Genomic DNA, 21,086 nt, shown 5'->3' with positions numbered 1-21,086 from the left:
AGAAAGCCGCCAGCGTACTGTCACTCACCGCGCAGTGCGCTGGGCGTCAAATAATTAAAAAAAAAAGCGGCCAAGTGCGAGTCGGACTCGCCCATGAAGGGTTCCGTATTTAGGCGATTTATGACGTATAAAAAAAAAACTACTTACTAGATCTCGTTCAAACCAATTTTCGGTGGAAGTTTACATGGTAATGTACATCATATATTTTTTTTAGTTTTATCATTCTCTTATTTTAGAAGTTACACCCCTGTAACTTCTAAACAGGGGGGACACACATTTTACCACTTTGGAAGTGTCTCTCGCGCAAACTATTCAGTTTAGAAAAAAATGATATTAGAAACCTCAATATCATTTTTGAAGACCTATCCATAGATACCCCACACGTATGGGTTTGATGAAAAAAAAAAATTTTTGAGTTTCAGTTCGAAGTATGGGGAACCCCAAAAATTTATTGTTTTTTTTCTATTTTTGTGTGAAAATCTTAATGCGGTTCACAGAATACATCTACTTACCAAGTTTCAACAGTATAGTTCTTATAGTTTCGGAGAAAAGTGGCTGTGACATACGGACGGACAGACAGACGGACGGACAGACAGACAGACAGACAGACAGACAGACATGACGAATCTATAAGGGTTCCGTTTTTTGCCATTTGGCTACGGAACCCTAATAAACCGGCCAAGTGCGAGACGGACTCGCACACGGAGGGTTCCGCACCATCAACAAAAAATAGAGCAAAAAAATCGTGTTTGTTGTATGGGAGCCCCCCTTAAATATTTATTTTATTTTATTTTTAGTATTTGTTGTTATAGTGGCAACAGAGATACCTACATCATTTGTGAAAATTTCAACTGTCTAGCTATCGCGGTTCATGAGATACAGCCTGGTGACAGACGGACGGACGGACGGACGGACGGACAGCGAAGTCTTAGTAATAGGGTCCTGTTTTTTACCCTTTGGGTACGGAACCCTAATAAGTGCACTCAATTTACAAGTCCTGTTTCAGTTTCAATCAGTGGTTCCTAACCTATTCAGTCCGGTCACCCCTATGACTAATTAGAGAACCTGATTTTACCCCCCCTCCCAATGGCAAAAAAAAATAAAACGTGTACGTTTGTTGTATTGTTAAACTAGGTAAGCTTATTACCTACCCCCGTAAAATACCAATTTTACCCCCACGGGGGTAATTACCCCCAGGTTAGGAACCACTGGTTTAAATTATGAGTGTAAATACTGTAAATCGTGTTTATCTAAATTCGAGGGAACCACACAGTTGGTAAACAAAAGCCTTAACTGGTAAAGAGTGTGACGTCATTAGAGTTTCTTAAATAAGCTTCTTGGTCACATCACATCTACGCGAATATTAGGATGACTGATATAGATTAGGTATAGGCTCCACCAATCGCGCTAGCAAGACATGAAGCCTAGATTGGCGTTTTCTATCAACGATTGTCGTCTGGTTTAGGCCCTGGCCAGTTCAAAATAGGGCGTTTCATTATGAATAGTTATTTGTACAACAAGAGATCAAAGTTTGATATCTTCTTATCTCTTCGAGTGCTTATTTTGAGTCCCGTGCAAGCGAAAGATTCTATAATAGATTCACGAGCGTAGCGAGTAGCAAAATGCGATTTTGCTCACTGTTTTTAAGTAGCAAAGTACCCTTGTTCGAGCTGCTGAGGTGAAAAAGTCTTTGCTCATATATTCGGTAAAGATATCGATCCGATCAATTTGGCATAAACCAATAATTATGTGTACAAAACCTTATATTACGTTCGTATAAGTACCTACTCCTACACATGTTTAAGCTTCCGTCTTGTTTTTACTTTTGCACTTCGTCTGTAATAAGGCGAAGAATGTAAACATACATACCTACCTAAATAATAAATATCTTTGACGTCTACTTTACATGACTTCAGGAGCTGCATAGATAACGACCTTTCAAAATAGACTGCGGGCTCCGTCTTGCTCTCGCGCTAGGTTTGGCGAAACAATTGTTACTTTAGGTACTTATTTACCTGCCATTCCAGTTATTAGTATTCTATATGTACTTAAGCTGATTGTATACGTCCATTGTTTTCCCCGGACAACGGACGGTGTTACGCGACTACGTTTAGGGCGATTGTGCACTACAATGAATTTTACTGTCCGGCAGTCCGAGTTTTTACGGTCCGATATGGCACGCCATTAAATGTATATAGTAGCTTGTGCACTAGACGTAATTTTACCGTCCGACATTTTACTTTTCCCCATTCCGGACAGTTTCTTTCCGGTCCGAGATGACAGCCATGAAACGTGTTTATGCTTGTGCACTGCGTCTGGAATTAGTATAATTCATGACTTGGCCGAGCGGGGGCGGGCCTCTCTTTTAGTAAAAAGACGGACAAGTGCACAAGCCAATCATCCGTTTTTTTCATGACACTGCGCCGCACCTGCGAGTAAAAAGACGGACAAGTGCACAAGCCAATCATCCGTTTTTTTCATGCCATATCGGACCATGAAAACTCGGACTGCCGGACAGTAAAATTCATTGTAGTGCACAATCGCCCTTAGTTTTTTACGCGGATACCCCTAAGATAACCTCGTTGCATAAAGGCCTTCTCATACTTCACACCGGGTGCGTGTGCGTAGACGTGCACGTGCGAGTTGTAATATACAGAGGGCCTACCGCGAACCATGTTCGACGTGTTGCCTCCCTGTCACACTTACGTACGAATTTACAAATGCGACAGAGATGCAACACGTCGAACGTGGTTCGCGGTAAGTAGGCCCTCATCTTTATGAGAGCCGGCGCACTGCTTGCGTGACGTGTGCGTGCGCGGCTCAAACATTTTAATTTATAAGCACACGCAGCCGGTGTGCCTTTTCACGGACACGGACAGTCCGCTGAACACGATGGACGTAGGTAAGTATACAAGTGGCCTTACGTACATTATGTACACACACGACTGCATTCGAGTGAGCACTTCTTGCCATGTTATTACTATGTTTTCAAGTATACATGAGACATAGTAAATTTGTTATTTTTTAAAGTAATAATAAGTACTATCTACTATTGGCTCATTTGGTTCTACAAACCTCACCGATATCAGGTGGAATTTTTGATAAATTGTTGAATAGGATTTTTGATACTCGTTGTCAATTAAACTCTTGCATTTCAGTTGCCGGTATTGCGGTAATGCATCGAAAAAGGCATTCAATTAGTATCGGTGATGTCTGTAGAGCCCAAATGTTCTAAATAAGATTAAATTGTGTATTTTTTGAGCAATGTTTGTTTTGATAATGTATACCGGATTTAATAAATTTGTATAAAACTACAGTGATAATTATTATAAAGTTACATTACGTCTGCTATAAAATTCCTTTATGTGACGTTTCGTGCTAGTCTGAATACCGAGATAACAAATTTCAAGTAAGTACATAGCTACTTATTATTGAAAGGATAACCTAATGTTGATATTTTGACATTCCGTAGATTAAGTAAAAAGTAAGTTTTTATATAGGTACTTGCTTATCCGTAGAAAGAGAGAAGTTATACGTCGAAATTATATGTTAATTTTTTTATTTTATACGTAGGGGAAACTGGGGAGGGTTGATCACCCCTTTTATTTTTAGCATACATTTTCTTAACTATTTGTAGTATTGAAAAACTTTATAGACCATACGATTCAGAATTTATCTCTTCAGTTCTAGTTTGAATTAGAACAGATTTGTGCAATAAATTAGACCGTTATTTAATGAAAACCCATACTGTTGACTTTTACCATGTGTCCCCTATGTAAGGGAGACTTGTTTACCCCTGGTCGGGAGCCTTGATCCTAGGGGGATCAAGTGACCCTGGTTCTTGGGACACATGGTAAACAGATTTTTACCATGTCTCCCCATACCAGATTCTCATTGATTATATAACTCGGATCGCTATTAGCAATGCATCTATAATTTGTAAAATACACAGCAAACATATATATATTGCATCTTCCATGCTTTGAAGTTGTATTTCCGGTAATCAGATGTCTAAGCCGAAGGGATCAAGTCTTTCAGATTTGGGGACACTTGGTAAAAAGATTTTAAGCGGCAATGTCATATTTCGAGGGTAGTATCTACATTAATTTATTCACTTTATCTACAGAAAATTAATATATGAAGATATCAAACACATATTAATCCATAATCTTATACTTTAAAAAAAAACAATGTAATGGTATGATCCATAAAACAACATAAAATAGGGAATCAATTTTTGAACCCAAAAAAGTTAAAAAGAAACAAAAATCTAAGTTATTAATATAAAATTTCTTGTAACAAGCTAAATTTTTTAAAGTTATTATGAAGGTATTTTTAGCGTCAGATACCTACAGCAATTTTAAATTTTTTACCCATCTCAGCGGGCGAAGCACGGTTCCATTTTTATCGCCTATCACTATGCGCGTCCCTTTCACACTTACATACTTGTTAGAACGTGATAGGCATGGTGACAAGCGATAAAAACGCGACCGTGCTACGCCGCCTGGTCGTTATTGTTTACTATATTAAATAAGTTTAGAAATTTACTGCTCACGTTTCGAGGACGGTGTTTGAGCTGCATAATCCTAAAATCCTTTCTATGGACCGTCGGTTCTATAGTACATAAGGTCGGAAAGCCATTAAAATAGCATTTCATCCATAAAAACAAATATCGCCGGTTGATAACCAAATATCGTTATAAGTGTTGTTTGTCGACCGAGTAACATCCCCTGTGTGTAAAACGTTTAACTTGATAATCAAGACCAAGTGCGGGTAGTTCGCAAAATGTTGATGTCAACTTTAGTTAGCCTTTTCAAAGGCCACGGGGATAATTCCGTTTTCGGAGTTCGAAGTCGGTTGTATAATTAAAAACTTAATTATACGCCATTAAATCCCGTTTCAATAAACAATAATGAGTCAAAAACCTTAAAAGTTTGAATCAGTGTTTCACTGGTCGTAATTTTGCGGCATGATTTACTAAAGAAAAGAAAATATTTATGATAGCTCTATGAATCATTTTGTAAGTAAATTTATTACAATGTGTACTTGATCGCTTTGGGGGTGACATGATCCCGGAAACATATCTCCCCTGAAGAAAAAGACAAAGTCTCCCCATACATAGTAAGATTATAAAACGTGCCGTACTCGAAACGTGTGTTCGCGTATATCAATGTAATCCAAGTTAATCATCACTTCAATAAACAACAAATAAAATAAGCACACTCACTAACATCATTTCCATCTCATATTATAAAATAAATCCAGTTAAAGCTTACCGAAAATTGAATATAGTACGCAGAAAATCTTTCACCGTCCGCCATTTTTGAACCACTGACTTTTCCGATACAGTGCCATGACAGAACGTGAAGTTAGGAATGAATGAATGAGTGTTAACAGTGCAAAAAAATGTATCTCGTTTGGTTTGATTGAAAATGAAGTTTACCAAGTGTCCCCTAGGGATCGACCCTCCCCACCCTCACCTATTCTATACATAATCATTTACAAAATATACTTTTAAACAATAACTATCACATGTTCATACATCATCACGTTCATTTTCTGGTGGGGCCATAGTCAGGTCGGTCACGTCTTTTACAATCATATGAGCAATTTGCCAGGCCATTTCTTCATCGACTTTAGACGTATTAATTGGCACAAATCGACTGACCATTTTCTTAAAAACCGATTTATCTTTTTTGTCTGGATCGGGTTCAAATTTTGATTCGAATCGTCCCAAACTATTCACTCTGCCAAGGATCAAACCGTCATACCTCTTTCGCTGCCATAATGAGTCTGCATTATAAAGCTGGTTAGAGTCTATTGTCATGTCAGGAACGGAATGGTTACGTTTCTTTTTACGGAAGATGGGATCACCCATTGCAAGTAGAGTATTTTGAGTGCTTATACTAAATTCACTGCTGCAATCCGAATGTGACTTATGATTAGCAGACCACATATTATCTACAGAGTGAATCATTTCAGAGAGATACTTATAATATAATTCAGATTCTAAAAATGCTTTTACATAGCGGGTTAGGGTATTGAATACAATTTGATAAGGTATATCAAAGCATGTTGGAAGAGGTCCGCCTTCTCTGCAAATGTCACTTTCAATTGTAGACCTAATATTTGTGGAGAAGCCAATAGGACTTGTCGCTTGGAGTGAAAAATACTTGTCGTAAAGAACAATTGCATCTGTTTGAGCTTGCTCCGGGCTGGTAGTGTTGCCATTAATTAAATTATCCCTGAAATGCATTACAGCCATAAGAAATTCTAGTAAAATACTGCATGATTCCTGCTCCAAGTACTCCATAAAGTAAAATAATATGGCTTCATTATACAAAATGTCTTCCAGTCCTAGAGAGCCGCTGGTCAATATATCTATTTGTGCCTTAATGTAGAGTGGACTGTTCTGAAAGTCCTTAAAATATCTCTGTTCAATTTGATTGAACAATTCATCTTCAACTGGCTTAAAGCAATCTTCTTTTATGTGCCCCTCAGTATTGCAAATATTAGTTATAATAGTTTTTCTTAAACTATCTGGTAAATCTAGTTGATGTGGTGCTTCTAGTGCTACATATTTCTTAAATAAATTGATGGCTTCTTCGGTTGGGTTATAATGTTTACATTTATAATTAGGGATATTTTCTAGTGCAGAGTGTTCTGCCAAGTTCCCAAGAGAGCTTGTTGAACATTCTTGCATGTTTTGTTTATAGGCATTAGCACTGTCTTCAGTCCAGCTGAATCTTTGTGACGCATGCGTGGGGGGCGGCTTGCTGTGCGAGTTGCACTGCAGGTCAAAACTTTTTGTTCTGCTCATTTTCCAATGATTGTCGATTTCACCATTTGAACTATTTTGCAAAACAAGGACCTTAAAGTTGTCCAATTCTAACCAGCATTTGACAAGCACATGCTGGCCAATAGTTTCCATAAATTGAATAAAGTATTTTATAGCTTTCTTATCTACAAGTATGTCATGTACACTTAAATTCAATTTCGATTTTTTTAGGAATATCCGAGAGTTTTCTGTAATAAAAAACTTTGCATTAGGATATTTTTGTTACAAGATACTTTTTTTACTATTCAATGCAAACTGTTGTGTTAGTTCAGGACAAAGGATCGCAAAACCGTGTGTTTAGATAATTTGATTATTCACATGTGTAAGAGAGGAAAACGCATAGTAATGTAAAAAAAAGATGTTTACCTACCTTTCAGTTCACTGTCTATATGCGTGTCTAAATTAGTTTTGCTACCGGAACTGTCGATTGCGCTCGTTTCAGGTGGCCGTACCGGACAACCAGTTTTTCCTTTTGCTGAAACAATAGCCACGATAAAGCACAGTTATTACAACACCAATATAAACTTTACGTGACTAGTTTCACTTCACTGTTTACCTGCGCTCTTCCAAAACTTAATCATTTTACTGATTCAAATATGTCAGACGTGGTAGCAGAAGCAGTAGGTGAAATAACAGGGTTCTTCATAGGTGATTTAATAGCTCTCAGGTAGACGTAAACAATAATAATGTAACGAAGACGAAAACAATTTTCTACTTCTGACTGATTTGCTGGACAACCCACAGAGTATGTAATGTAATCACATCACACCAATCACACAATGATTTGACGTGACGATTAATGCTGCCAGTATTAAAAATTATTTTCACTTTATACTTGGTCAAGCAAATCTTGTCAGTAAAAAAGGCGCGAAATTCAAATTTTCTATGGGACGATATCCCTTTGCGCCTACATTTTTCATATTTGCCGCCTTTTTCTACTGACAATATATTATTATAGCGTAGCGATGTTCTCTATCCGGGATGCGCGAGGCCGTCAATCCCTTATCACGCCGAGGTGAGATGTAGGATGTAGGTATAGTGCTTTTCCCCCAAAATTGAGCTGCAATGCTATTTAATAATTATATATTTGTTACACTTAAAGTTATAGATATTTCTTGGCCTGACGTAGTGGAGTGGCGCCCTGCCCTGAAGGTGTTGGTGGATGTAGACTGTAGTCGTCTGCACCTTAGTTAGGTACTGCCTAAGCCGGCAATGTTGTACGAAAATCCATTGCCTGCGCGTTGTATTACAAAATTTACATTACATTAATACGTGATGCTTCGTAGCCAATATTCGCATGCTTGAGTAAAGTCTAAGGCTCTATCTATAAATAAAACGTTTGAAACGCCTGCGAAGCGTATATTGCAATCCTGTTTGCTACACCATCCGAGAAATTGCATAGGTACAAACGTTATAAAGCCATCAGGAAATCTGCACCGCTAGATTGCAGATGGCTAATAGTGTGATACAACACACTTACACTTTGATCGTTTAAATAACAATACTTATATAAAGTAGGATTAAGTAGGTAACCAATTACATATACCTACCTACACAAAGTCAAAGTAGTCGAACTACGAGTACCATGGAAATAGGCAACAAGGTGGAAATGGCGTTATAGTTGGTCAAACCAATTTGTCAGTAAATAAGAACCAAAAAAACTATACCCATCCAATTCTTTTGGGTGCAAGTACTAGTTGAAATGAGACAGTCCTTTGACAAACTATATGTGGATGGATGCCTCGTTTACCATAATTAATTAGTAATTAGGTTTAAGTAAATTGAATTTGCATACGTGTACCTACACTTAATGACATAATACATAATTGATAATTACTTGCCAGCCAATTAAATGCCAACTCGGGTTCCTAACGGGTTTGACCACATCCGTCGGGATAGAACAGCCCGGTTTAGTGCTTATCCTACCTATATGTATATACAACGAGTACCTAGGTAGGTACCTGTAACGAGTTCCTATCTTGGGCTATTATATCTATAGTAGATACTCTCTATATTCTCCCTCGGGAACGTTATACATTCCAGACTAAGTAAATAATATATAATTACTCAATTAGGTAAGTCTAAGTATCTATTAAGAAATAATATGTAGGTAGGTACCTACGTAATTGGTATTGTTAAGATTAATATGAATAATATGATCAGCATCCAAAAAGTGTTGACAGGCTAGCTAGGTATTATACATTATACAATTTTACTTATTTATAGTGGCTCTGTGAGCTGTTCACCGCGAGTCTCCGCTATTTTGAAAAATTTCCAAAAACAGACTCTACAAAAAAAAATCATCGAACCTTCTCACAAAATTTCACGAGAATCGGTTGAGAATTGCGACTGTAGAGGATCAATGATTTATAACTCAAGCTATAACCTATTATAGGCGTTCCAAAATTGAAGCGCTTACCTTGTGACAAATTGGACAAGTTGCCTTTAGTCGCGGCTGGACAAGCGAGAAATGTGCACGTGCTATCTCCCGCACACCGAAAGAGACGAGCTTATGTTAACCACGAGTGTGACAAAGATGGTTGGAATGAGAAAATTAATCAAAAATAACAGATTTATTCGTAGGCACTGATATAAATATGGAAGTATTTTTTGTGCTCCTCAAGTATGAGTATAACCTATCTATGGTTATATGATATCATTGTAGAGGATAACATATCCGGACATACGAAAGAATATTTGCCCAAGCTGAAACGGAGACCTTCGCTTATGCTCGGTCAATTATATTGCGTTATATTTTTATGACTAAAACAAACCTACCTAATTAACGTAGTAAATAAATGATACAAGTTGATTTCCAAAGTAAAATATAATTAATTTGAATGATCTGTCTGAACTCTGGAGTCTGGAGGACCGATGGTAGGCCAAAGAGTAGTATAATATGTACCTAAGGTACTCCTTAATTTTTTTAAACATAAACTTATTTAAAGTGAACTTTATTCCTTCGTCCAACGAGTGTTGCCGATTCCATAAAACTTCTGTTAGTTTTAACGGTTGATTGGGTAGATTATCCACGGTCCTTACGCAATCTGAGGACGCAGTGCACTAGCGGAGGCTATCGACCTTCCCACGATTACTTGAAAGAACTGTTATGTTGTTGGAAATAACTTGGTGTCCAGAGGCGCGCAGGGCAGGCTTAGCTCAGCCAGTCGCCTGCTCGCGGGACTCGGGGCCACTTCACCAGACACCACTTTACAAGCTTACAAAATGTGCGCAAAATCTATTTTGTTGTTATTTTCTATTTTATCGACTTACGTAGACTCGGCTTCGTTTGACCAGCGTCAGACTGGAAACTTGAACGTGCAAGTAGACTTGAAGGACATCCAAATCATTGCGTTAATGAAAGGCGGCAAGGAAGAATATGTGGTAAGAGATTTTTATATTAAAAATAAAACATTTTTCTCCTAGCTTTGCTTTATTCGGTATTAGGCACTGTATGATAGTTTGGACTGTTTTAGTGCTCTAGAATTTATTACAAAGCGGCTGTAGGCGGTTTACTGACATGACATGATGTGTTCCCCGAAACATGCGGCACTTTAGAAAATTAGATAGGCAAGTAGGTACTAGGTAATAGTACCTACCAGCTACACATACACTACTTATATTATACTCGTACTATACTTACATACAAAACGTGACGAGGCTCAACGCTGTTAGGAATTTTAAACAGTTTTTGTCGTTAAGAGGTCCACATTCGAATTTTTCTGATGCAACGTAATCGATTGAATTGGTCTGTCCTGATAAATAAGCGGAAGATTCCAGAAATATTGAATCTTATCAGAGTGAGGGACTCGAAAGGGACGAGTGGCAAATAATTTACCATTACATACATCATCGGCTTGGAAATACTTTCTTTATTATTTAAAATGAGTGTGCAAAGTTACAGTCTATTCACATGTGAGCATCTTGTGAGACAAACCGTTAAAAACTAACTTCCAAGGGATAAAATAAAATATTCACCCTTTTATATGCTCTAGAAAATATGTTTGAAGTCGGTTCCGAGTTAACATTACACATAAGAAGTAATATATCTTAATCACTTCACTGCGGATTAACAGTGGAATATTATGCTATTCTTTGCGCAGTATATCCTCAATCTTTAACGAATGCCTATCTTTATTTCAGGATTACGACTATGCCTACGATTACTCAGAGATGACGATAAGACCGCAAAACGGTTCGACAACACCGAGACCGTTAAATGCAACCACTGATGCTGAAAATGATTCAACAATTGCCACCACTGTATTCGATCTGACTGAGGCGATAAAAAATGATACGTGGTTGAGTGGTGAGACCACACCGGCGCCTACCGCGAGCCACCAAGACACGTTTTCGTCAACAGAAAAAAGTACCGAAGTTTTCGCAACGGCATCGTCTCCGCCAATTCATGACAAAAACATCACACAAATACAGACTGCCTCAAATAGCACGGAATGTAAAAAAGGCTTTATGCTTAACCTCAAAGGTGATTGCGAACTCAAATTGCAAGGCACCGGAAATGCGTAAGTCATTTTATTATATGACTTGTGGGCGTTTTTTTTTGTTGTCCCCTACACTTTTTTTTCAATTTTGGGATTTTTTATGTTATTTCTACTCAGCATCATGAGCTCTTTCTATCATAATAAGAGAAAAAAAGTGTCCTAAGGTTTTTATTTCCATTCCGTCACCATTTTTCATACACTTTGTATGGCGGTTGCGAAATGGAAAGATCGAAAAATGTATGGAAATTTTGGGACACTTTTATTCTCCTATTAGGATAGAAAGAGCTCGTGATTCTGAGTAGGAATAACATAAACCCAAATTTGAAAAAAAAAAAGTGTAGGGGACAACAAAAAAAAACCTACTCGTAATTGTGTACCTATGTATATTTCTGTTTTTCGAGTAAGTATTTAACTCTAACAAAATTTTGGGGGTAACTACTGGGAGAAAAAACCCACCTTTTACGAGTGGTAACTACTGGCAATTATTTTTTCCTATGTAAAATGTTACCAGTGGTAAAAGGTGGGAAAAAGTCCCAGTAGTTACCACTGGTAACAACTCAGTGGTAACTAGTGGGAACAACCCGATTTTTGCAGTTATTGCCCTGTCCTTGGGTGAGGTCTTGGTAGCGCAGATGGCAGAGCATTAGGCACTTACCACGCGAGAAAAATGGTTATTTAGTGTCTTAGTGTCTATTATGTCATTAACAGTTTAGTGTTCGGCTAGCAACACATATCGTGGCTTGCAATTACTGTTATCAACATAGGTAATTGCAATGTACGTGTGTATTTACGATACTTACAAGCATACCCTTGCACTAGTCTTACTTATTACTGTTGTCCGTATTTTCGGTAATAATGTCGATTTGTGTTCAATTACCTCTATAAAGTGCCCTTTCCAGTGGGAACATAGCTCAGAGCCAGTAACCACTATATACCAACTTTTAGTATGTTGTTGGACATGGTATAGACCTCAAATCTACAAGGAGACGGTGACAGATCATCTACTTCAGTGTAAGTAATGATATCATCAAAATAACTCCCACTTCGTTGTGAATACTGGAGAGCCAACACCATCCCCAATCACATACGAAAAATTGGTAGCAGTTAAATACCAGGGGGGCGCAGCTATAAGTAGTACGTCTAAGGGCCAGTACAGACGGACTGCAACCCGACTGCAACTTGTATGGGAACTGCACGCCGACGTTGCAGACATCCATTTCTGATTAGATATTGTGGTTTACCAATTCCGCATTAAAATATGCAGGGGTGCTAATCTACGTAGGGCGCCGTGGTGGAATGACATCGTTCCCAGTGCGCCCTCACGGACGGTAGAGGGTGAAACGCCGGAGTGGGTTTAGTGGGTAGGGTTTACGGGATAAGGAGCGGCGAGTCCACACACACACACACACACACACACACACACACACACACACACACACACACACACACACACACACGAGTTTGAATGACACAAATGGATACATGTGTATTTATTCACACGATGGCGGTGGCGCTTTTTATCAAGCGTTGTTGGATTTTCCACTTTAAGCGTTGGCCCTTAAATCGAATCAAGCGTGCGGACGGATTCAAACACTTTTTTAACGCACGTTGAAAAAGCGCTCGTGTGAGGCCTAAAATGCATTCCCACTAAGCAAAAAAAAAAGGGGAGTGCTAAGCTAATAATTTTGCTGATTGTAAATAAGTACCTACTACCTACTAATTGGCTAGCAGCAGTAATTCCGATAAGAAAATCCGCGATTATTATGCCTGATAAAAATATTATTTATCAAAAGCTATCAGACATGGTAGGTACCTACCTTTTATAAAATATATTTTGAAGGAGTGTCAACCAATAGTTATTTTCGATACAAGTACGTGAAAGAGGAAATTTGAAACGAGTGGCGATCAATTAAAACACGACCGAAGGGAGTGTTTTAAATCGACACGAGTTGCGAATTACCTATTCGCACGTGTATCGAACAACGTTTTACAGTACATATGGCACTTTAAAGTTTCGACATACGCACGAAAAGTGCTATTTTACGCACTAGTGCGGAAAAGTAGCCCCATATGTACTGTAAAAGTATTTTTTTAAATAATCTAGGGAACATCATTGATGTCACTAGCATCGAAATATTATTGAGAACTAGCCCTCAAAATGACTAGTGCAGTGACTATTAAAGTAATTATCTAACTACATTTTATTCTTTCACAGGTTGCTGAAATTAGTTAAATTGTCCCAGAGGTTGAAACTGAGGAGAGAAAACCGAAGAAATCATAATCATTCAACATAAGCTACTGGACTACATGCTGATATATTTTAAATATAATAATAATTATGAGTGCTAGTTTAGCTTATATATGTCACCGTAAAATTGTAAACACTTGTCAGATTATAATCTCGCTAGGTAAATTATAAATTGACGGCAGGGAGATTATAAACTAACCTAACCTAACCTACGTTAGATTATAAACTAACGGATTCACAATCTTACGGTGTTATATACATATGTGACAAAGACTGCAAGACGAAAATTTTGTTAAAAATTCCTTCTGTGGGTTTTCCTTTAGTATGAATTGCATTGTGTTATAGTGTGGTAGGAGTATGAGGAAAACTGTATGCTAGTATTGCTAGTCATATTGTTATTATTTTGGTCGAATGTGCTTATTATTAAATGTCATTATTTGCACTGGCAATGTGAAAGTTAGTAATTATTATAACATTTATGGGTACCATTTTTGTCAGTAAAGAACTAAAGATGGTAACATGTTTATGGCAAAAATGGTATGTTTCTTGCTTGTATTGGAAATGACACATTTACATAGCATAGCTGTAATCAGCAGTTTAGGATAGCATTGTGTGGAACGGAAACAAAATGTAACTGAATATTATTTATTTACATAATTTCTATGCACTTTTCAAGTACAAGTCAGCCTGCTCCATTGTGCCCTAATAATGTTTATTTCAATATATTATGCTTTGAATAGGACGGGCTTTAGTATTTTTTTTCGTTTTTTGTACTATTTGAGGCATTTGGATGAATTCTTGGTGAATTCATAGTTTCATGCACATAAAATTATGTAAAATAATAATTGCCAATAAATTAAGAACATACAGCATACGCAATGTATGAAAATTAATAATAGTGCATGAGATCCTAGTCACACAGAACATGAAACACAAGAGAGACTACAGTTTGCAGAGACAGAACAAGAGGGGCACGAAGGCTCCTATGGTGATGAACACAGGTATGAGCACGGAGCTCTCGTCCATGGAGTAGGGGTCGGGCTGCTTAGGACCGCTTGCCCGACGTGACTGCGTACTTTTCTCTTCTACCTCTTCCCTAGTCTCCTCTGTCTCGTTGTCAGGCCATACTAATGGTGATAGTTTAGGAACTTCGTCTATAGTACCCCTCATCACATATAAAGCATTGATTTTGGGGTTGTCTCGGTAACCTTTAATAAACTCGACCTTTATTTTTCCTCCTCTAATATCAGATTCTTCCTCATTATAATACAATTTACCATTTTTAATAGAGTATGGAATATACTCGTCATGCGCCACACCACGACCCACTTTGTCGAAAATGTCTAAATCAGCTACAATGGTGTGGTCTCCGTTGAGGACAACGTCAAATACTTTCATATTGGGAGCGTTGAAGTATACCTCGCTAAACTTGAGTACCAGCACGTAATCCCCGTCTTTGTTGGCTGGGATGTCGTAACCGAAGGTGCTGTGGTGGTAGCGCTCCGTCTGGTACAAGATCTCGTCCTTCGGGTTGGCTCTGCCGATCATTACCAGCTGTTTTCCGTAGTCGGAAGCGGTGCCAACTCTGCCGTGCAAAGGATCTTTCTCATAATGAATGCCGTATATGTCTGTGTGCGCAGGTCCGCCAGCGTTGATTGCGTAAATTATTTCGCCGAGTCCTGTTGCATTTCTTATTAATGAAAGTACAGATAGAAACCATAAAATCCGATAATTCATTTTTGATGACGAGTCACACAATTTCATGTTCGAATAAATTAACTTCACTAAGATTGTCACTTGCGCAAACAGTCCTTGCTTTGTACACTATTATGTCAATATAGTATTTCGCATTTTTCTTTAAAATTTGCATGGATAAGAAAAGGTAAATAGCCGAGCCGGCATTATTCCGAATCAGCAGACACGATCGTACGAGCAATTTGCCAATGCCAAACCAAACGGCTAGTGTTGCTAGGAAGAAAAACGAAACTCCCCATATTATTCAATACAATTGAGACAATGAATTGAATTATACAAGATAAAAAACGAAGTACCTTCGAGATTTAATGAATATAATTTATATTTCGCATTAAGTTACCTATTGACAAAATATTGTTTTGCTTTTACGAGTATTATAATATAATTCAATAAGTAGTTTCGTTCAACTAATTACTGCGAGTCCAAATTTTTGGGAAATTTTTCATGCCTGGTATCATTACCCATATTTTTTTAAATACTAGTCAAAGAAATAACATAAGCATACAGCCACAGCGCCACAGCAACATGGGTCGCGGAGAGCAGTCTGGCGAAAGCTTGGAGGATATAAAGTCTCCTTATAAAAATCGTTGTATGAAGTTTAAGCTAGCTGGTATGGCGGATATATATATATCTTGCTCTAACAGCGGCATCCCTTTCTCACTTACCTTCACATCCGCCATTGTCCGCCATGATTTATGTTTACTGTTCGCCGGGCTTTTTGAATCTTGCATTTTTGTGTTTAAAATCTGTTGATATTTACTGATTTGACGTAACAGTTACGACCATAACTTGGTTTGAGCTCGTGAATGTGTACCTATTATGTGATCTAAAGCAAATATGCACTACAAAACGTGTGAGATTTGCGGTTTAAAGGCCGGTCGTGTTGGTGGTTGGTGGTCAGAAACGAACATTTATGGCTAAATTTCCATTGGATGAAGATAGGTAAGTTCAAAAATCTATTTGTTTTTCTACATAAAACAGATAACGCATGTTTCTTTAGAAATTAAAAGAAATTCTGGAATAAAATAATATCATTGTAAAAGTAAGTGCGGTAAGTACCCAGATAATATCGATATTTTTTCTGACCAGTTCTTAGGTCCATGTTATTGAAAAATGTTTTGGTTTCCCTTGCCATGGGTATATATAAATAGAAAGAGACGAGGAAAAACACTACTTGACTAAAATAACCCGAGTATAATATATTTCTATTAATATCGAAAAAAATTGCTCCTTTCCAGGTGTAAAAGATGGGTTCAAGTGACGGGTAATGAAGATTTAGCCTATGTGCCTATTGAAAATCAAGCAACCATGACTGACCAACTGCTGAGGCGACTAAGCCTCTTATTAATCAGAAACGAATGCCGAATTAAAAATAGATTTTTCGCGGAATTAGAAGACCCCTTAGTAGACACTGTAAAAAAAGGTCAACAACAGGGTATATCGAAGTAGTAAATATTATTTTAAAAGATCTAATAAAATTAATTAATTAAAAAGAAAACTGTTGTTATTATTTATTACAATCATACTTTTCGTAACTTCTAAGTAAAAAAATAGTAGTTACGAAAAGTACTTATTGCGAAAGTTTAATAATTAGTCTAAAAGCAACGCATTTTTTTTTCAAATTATCGATATCGATCAAAATATCTAACAGTGTGTGAAGACATCCCTTTTTGTTGCTCATGTTGGCAGCAGTGCCGTCCACATCTGCTGTCATCAAGCTGTCATCAAGCTGTCATAATTTCTGTCCTATTGGTACAGGATTCTAGCATACGCTTCATATTACTCACAATTTCAGGTGGCTAGTATGGAAGTCCCGTCTCTTAAAACGTAGTGATTATATTCTCTTTGATTGGTACAGGATTCTAGCATACGCTTCATACTACTCAGAATTTCAGGTTGCTAGTATGGAAGTCCCGTCTCTTAAAACGTAGTGATTATATTCTCTTTGGCGGAGAGCGCGAAAGAGATAAAGTCCGTCAACCAAATCTTGTCAGTAGTAAAAGGCGGCAAATTTGAAAAATCGCGGGTTAGCAACACTGTGTTCAAATAATTCCAAAACGCGTGTCATCTGTGTTTTATCTGTGGAATGTGGATCGTGAATGACAGCCGTCACCTTATTTGTTTTCATTTGGTTTTCATTCTGAATCGTTTCTGTTTCAAGAGATATTTCTGCTGTCACCATTAAATACCAATACATTAAATAAGAATAAGCAAAGCTAAGGGGCCTACAATGTACAATCATGCTCGTTGATGGTAAACATTACTAAAACTTGAGGTTATGACAAGTATTGGAAGAACTCTTTCGAACTTTTAAGATTATGTTCAGTTTTTTTGTTTTAGGGTTAAAAGGCATAAATAAAATTAAAACGTATGCCTAAATCTATCCAACAAGACCATAAATTGTGTCCTGGAAACCGTCTATAGGCCCACATGTCTAATATTTTCAGCAATCAGTTGTGACTATTTACAAAGGTAAACCTTTTAAACACTATTAAGAGCCTTGATTATATCGCCGTTCTTTCGCAATATCTACCTAATCCATACATGTATGTTGCAGGATTAAATCTTGCCCAATATAATGCGTTCGTAGTACGTAGTATCTTTTCAGACAATACTTACCTATGGCGGTTTATGTACGTGTACAACGCAACCAAGTCGAAAAGTGACCCTTATCTTATTTACCTTTAAATTAAATAAACACCCAAATATCAGTTGTTTTATTTTTAATATGTATATTGTACAATATATACCAATCAAAAAAATTACACAGGTATGTCATATTCATCCAGAACAATACACTAATTTACATTAACAAGTGGCATATTATATTGTAAATAACAAATATATGCACTATCTAATTATCTGCATTTTAGTATGATTTTATTTTAGTAAACTTAGAAGACATAGATAGGGAACAAAGAGAATATAAGCAGTTGTTTTTGATATCTTCAAATTTGTTCATCATTTTGATTAACATTGTTTTAACGTCGCTTTTAAATTGTCCGTCCATGTTTCAATTTTTTTCAATAAACCGCGAGTGACAATTTGAATTGACGTACGCAGGGCGCGCTCAGCGGAAAAAAAAATCTGTTGGTTCGATGTACATTGCTGCTTTTCTTAGCGCAATACTGCTCTTTGAGTGTTGCCCTACTTTAGTTTGCTTTACATTGCTACTGACAAGATTTGGTTGACGGACTATATCTCTGTTTCGCTTTCACTTATGGGTGCGGCATACCGTGACTTTGGTGCGGTGCGGTAGTGTGTTACGGCTATAGAGCTGCTTATCTTGGTCAAGCAAATCTTGTCAGTAAAAAAGGCGCGAAATTCAAATTTTATATGGGACGATATCCCTTCGCGCCTACATTTTTCAAATTTGCCGCCTTTTTCTACTGACAATATCTGCTTGACCAAGTATAAATTAGACGTTTCATTAATTTCGGTCTGTTTATACAAGACAAACAGGACATTGAACTTTTAGTTTTTTTATTCAGCGCTCAGCTTTTAGCTTGGTCTGACTTGCGAATGTTTCATGATCATAACATTCGTGGTCTGATTGTGGACATTGTGGTCCTACGCGAAGGTTCGAAGTGCGCGGCCTAAAAAAAGGCGCGTAATTCAAATTTTCTATGGGACGATATCCATTCGCGCCTACATTTTTCAAATTTCCCGCCTTTTTCTACTGTCAGGATCTGGTTGACCAAGTATATGTGTCAAAAAACTGTATTAGACATGAGTTCGTTTCGTGGTTTCGTAGTAACACCCATGGTCTAACTAATCCGTCTAATAAAACATGGTCTTCTCTTCCCAGAGTGACACAGGGCTACGTCACAATAACATTGCCACTTTATTTCAACAGAACATGTTACATGGGTACATTATATCTAGTAGAATTGAATTACATGTAATCAAATTTCCATGTAATCGGATTACAAATAATTTGATTACATGTAATTTAATTAGTAATTAAATTACACAAAGTAATTAATTACGCCCAACACTGGTATGAAGATAGTTTGAGTCCCGGGGAAGGACATAGGATAGGTATACTTTTTATCGCAGAATTCACCCCTTAAAGGGGTGAAAAGGTGGGTGGAAATTTGTATGGGCAATCAATAACCGCTGAACCGATTTAGTTGAAATTTGGTATGGAGATAGTTTGAGTCCCGGGGAAGGACATAGGGTAGTTTTTATCCCAAAAATCTCCCTTTAAGGGGATGAAAAGGGGGCGGAAATTTGTATGGGTAATCGTTAAAAAGCAGATTGGGTAAAAATAAGCTACCCAAATTACTAACTCCACGCAGACGAAGTCGCGGACAAAAGCTAGTTACTTATAACAAGAAATGGTTCTTGGGTCACGTCAGCCATGGCGCTGGTGTACCTACACCTACTACGTAACCTTTACACACTTTACACGTGGACGGTGGACAAGAGCTTTTAAAGATAGGTACCTAAATAAGAACATTAATCCGTATGCACAAACACACAAACAAGTGAACCGCCGCAACTTCAATGCATAATATATGCCTCTGCGATTTTTGATATATTGCCGACTTAGGTGACCAAGGCATCAAAACCATTTGAAAACACTTCTACCGCAAAGTATCGAAAAGCTCATTCGGTTTGTTATAATTTGCAAGTTGAGTCCCTTAAATCATATCCGCTTCGTCGGGGAACAGAATAAATAGTACTGTCAGGGATAAAAATAGATAAAATAGATATAGATAAGAGACTGTACAATATTTTCCGCTACAACAACCCTAAACGGATAACTAGGGTCCATCAATACGACGATGAGAACCTTTTTCAATCGCTTTTTGCACTGCACAGTAAATATAAATGGGGCACTGATGCAAGAGAACGGAGCGGAGAGTTAATAAAAAGTACTGTCTTGTCAAAGGGGAAAATATTCCGTGAAAATAAGTAGCAGTTTCATTTCATGGCCCACCAGGCACTTCTTTGATTTGTCGGGCACTTTGAGAACGCTTTTAAATTTCGTATCAATTGTTTGCTACGGTAAGTACTAGTTTTATTTAAATTTAGCACTCTGCGCAGATAGTTTTGATTCTGATCCGATCTATCAAACCGTATCTACGTACTATCCGTAAAATGGCCGTATCTATATAATACCCTACGTTTTGAAGAAACTGAGTTACTTATTCACCAATAGGTCCAAAAAGTATTTCATTACATTGCCGTTTCACACTCAACTCTTCTCGTGTTTAGAGGGCTATTCTGATTTGAGCATGACCGCTCACGCTGATTGATGCATAGATATAAATACTTATAGATGGAATCTAAGCGAGCTGTCACTGTTACCACTTTTGTTTTATGTACGAATATGAATCCACCTGGCTGTGGCCATGTCGATAGTCATATCGATAAACTATCGCCATTTCTTGCAATTTTAAATTTACTTCAAAAGTTTAACGATACCTAAAATGAACAAAAACGCTTTTATTCTTTATTGTGGTTATCAGATCACGATTTTATCGTCACGCCCCAGCAGGGAACGAAAGGAAAGTTCAGGTTTTTAATTACAATACATAAATACCTACTACAATATGTGTTCCGCAATAATTGAATTATATTATTATATTATAATATGTTCATTATCCATTAGCATTTCAATTATGTTTATTTTTAACGAAGATATATATCGAAGCTTTAACTATAATCGCTATTTCGCTACACAGCGTGTAGCGTTTATCGATATATAACATGATTAAAATCGACTTTTCACATC

General features: G+C 37.4%; 3 protein-coding genes and 1 long non-coding RNA gene across 4 annotated transcripts in view; 2 read left to right on the top strand and 2 right to left on the bottom strand.

Annotated features, from left to right (window-relative positions):
• The first annotated feature begins 267 nt into the window (after nt 1-267).
• The window catches only part of LOC134648860 (uncharacterized), a 362,135-nt gene continuing 341,316 nt past the window's right edge, over nt 268-21,086 (top strand). Inside the window, exon 1 of the long non-coding RNA XR_010096930.1 lies at nt 268-415. This is a non-coding gene — a long non-coding RNA (uncharacterized LOC134648860). The remainder of the gene's footprint in view (nt 416-21,086) is intronic.
• Nucleotides 5,479-7,591, bottom strand: LOC134648779 (A-kinase anchor protein 10, mitochondrial). Its single transcript, XM_063503332.1, has 3 exons — nt 7,395-7,591; nt 7,209-7,313; nt 5,479-7,026 (listed from the first exon to the last, which is right to left on the bottom strand). Exons 1-3 carry the CDS (start codon nt 7,417-7,419, stop codon nt 5,537-5,539), a joined length of 1,620 nt encoding a protein of 539 aa, XP_063359402.1. The 5' UTR covers nt 7,420-7,591; the 3' UTR covers nt 5,479-5,536.
• LOC134649228 (uncharacterized) lies at nt 9,799-13,667 on the top strand. The gene is made up of 3 exons (XM_063503946.1): nt 9,799-10,222; nt 10,982-11,361; nt 13,556-13,667. Exons 1-3 carry the CDS (start codon nt 10,064-10,066, stop codon nt 13,632-13,634), a joined length of 618 nt encoding a protein of 205 aa, XP_063360016.1. The 5' UTR covers nt 9,799-10,063; the 3' UTR covers nt 13,635-13,667.
• LOC134648845 (malectin-A) lies at nt 14,220-15,529 on the bottom strand. The gene has a single exon (XM_063503425.1). It carries the CDS (start codon nt 15,350-15,352, stop codon nt 14,531-14,533), a length of 822 nt encoding a protein of 273 aa, XP_063359495.1. The 5' UTR covers nt 15,353-15,529; the 3' UTR covers nt 14,220-14,530.

This window comes from Cydia amplana, chromosome 6, assembly GCF_948474715.1.
Source record: "Cydia amplana chromosome 6, ilCydAmpl1.1, whole genome shotgun sequence".
NCBI classification, from domain to species: domain Eukaryota; kingdom Metazoa; phylum Arthropoda; class Insecta; order Lepidoptera; family Tortricidae; genus Cydia; species Cydia amplana.
This window is presented reverse-complemented; position numbering and strand designations above follow the sequence as displayed.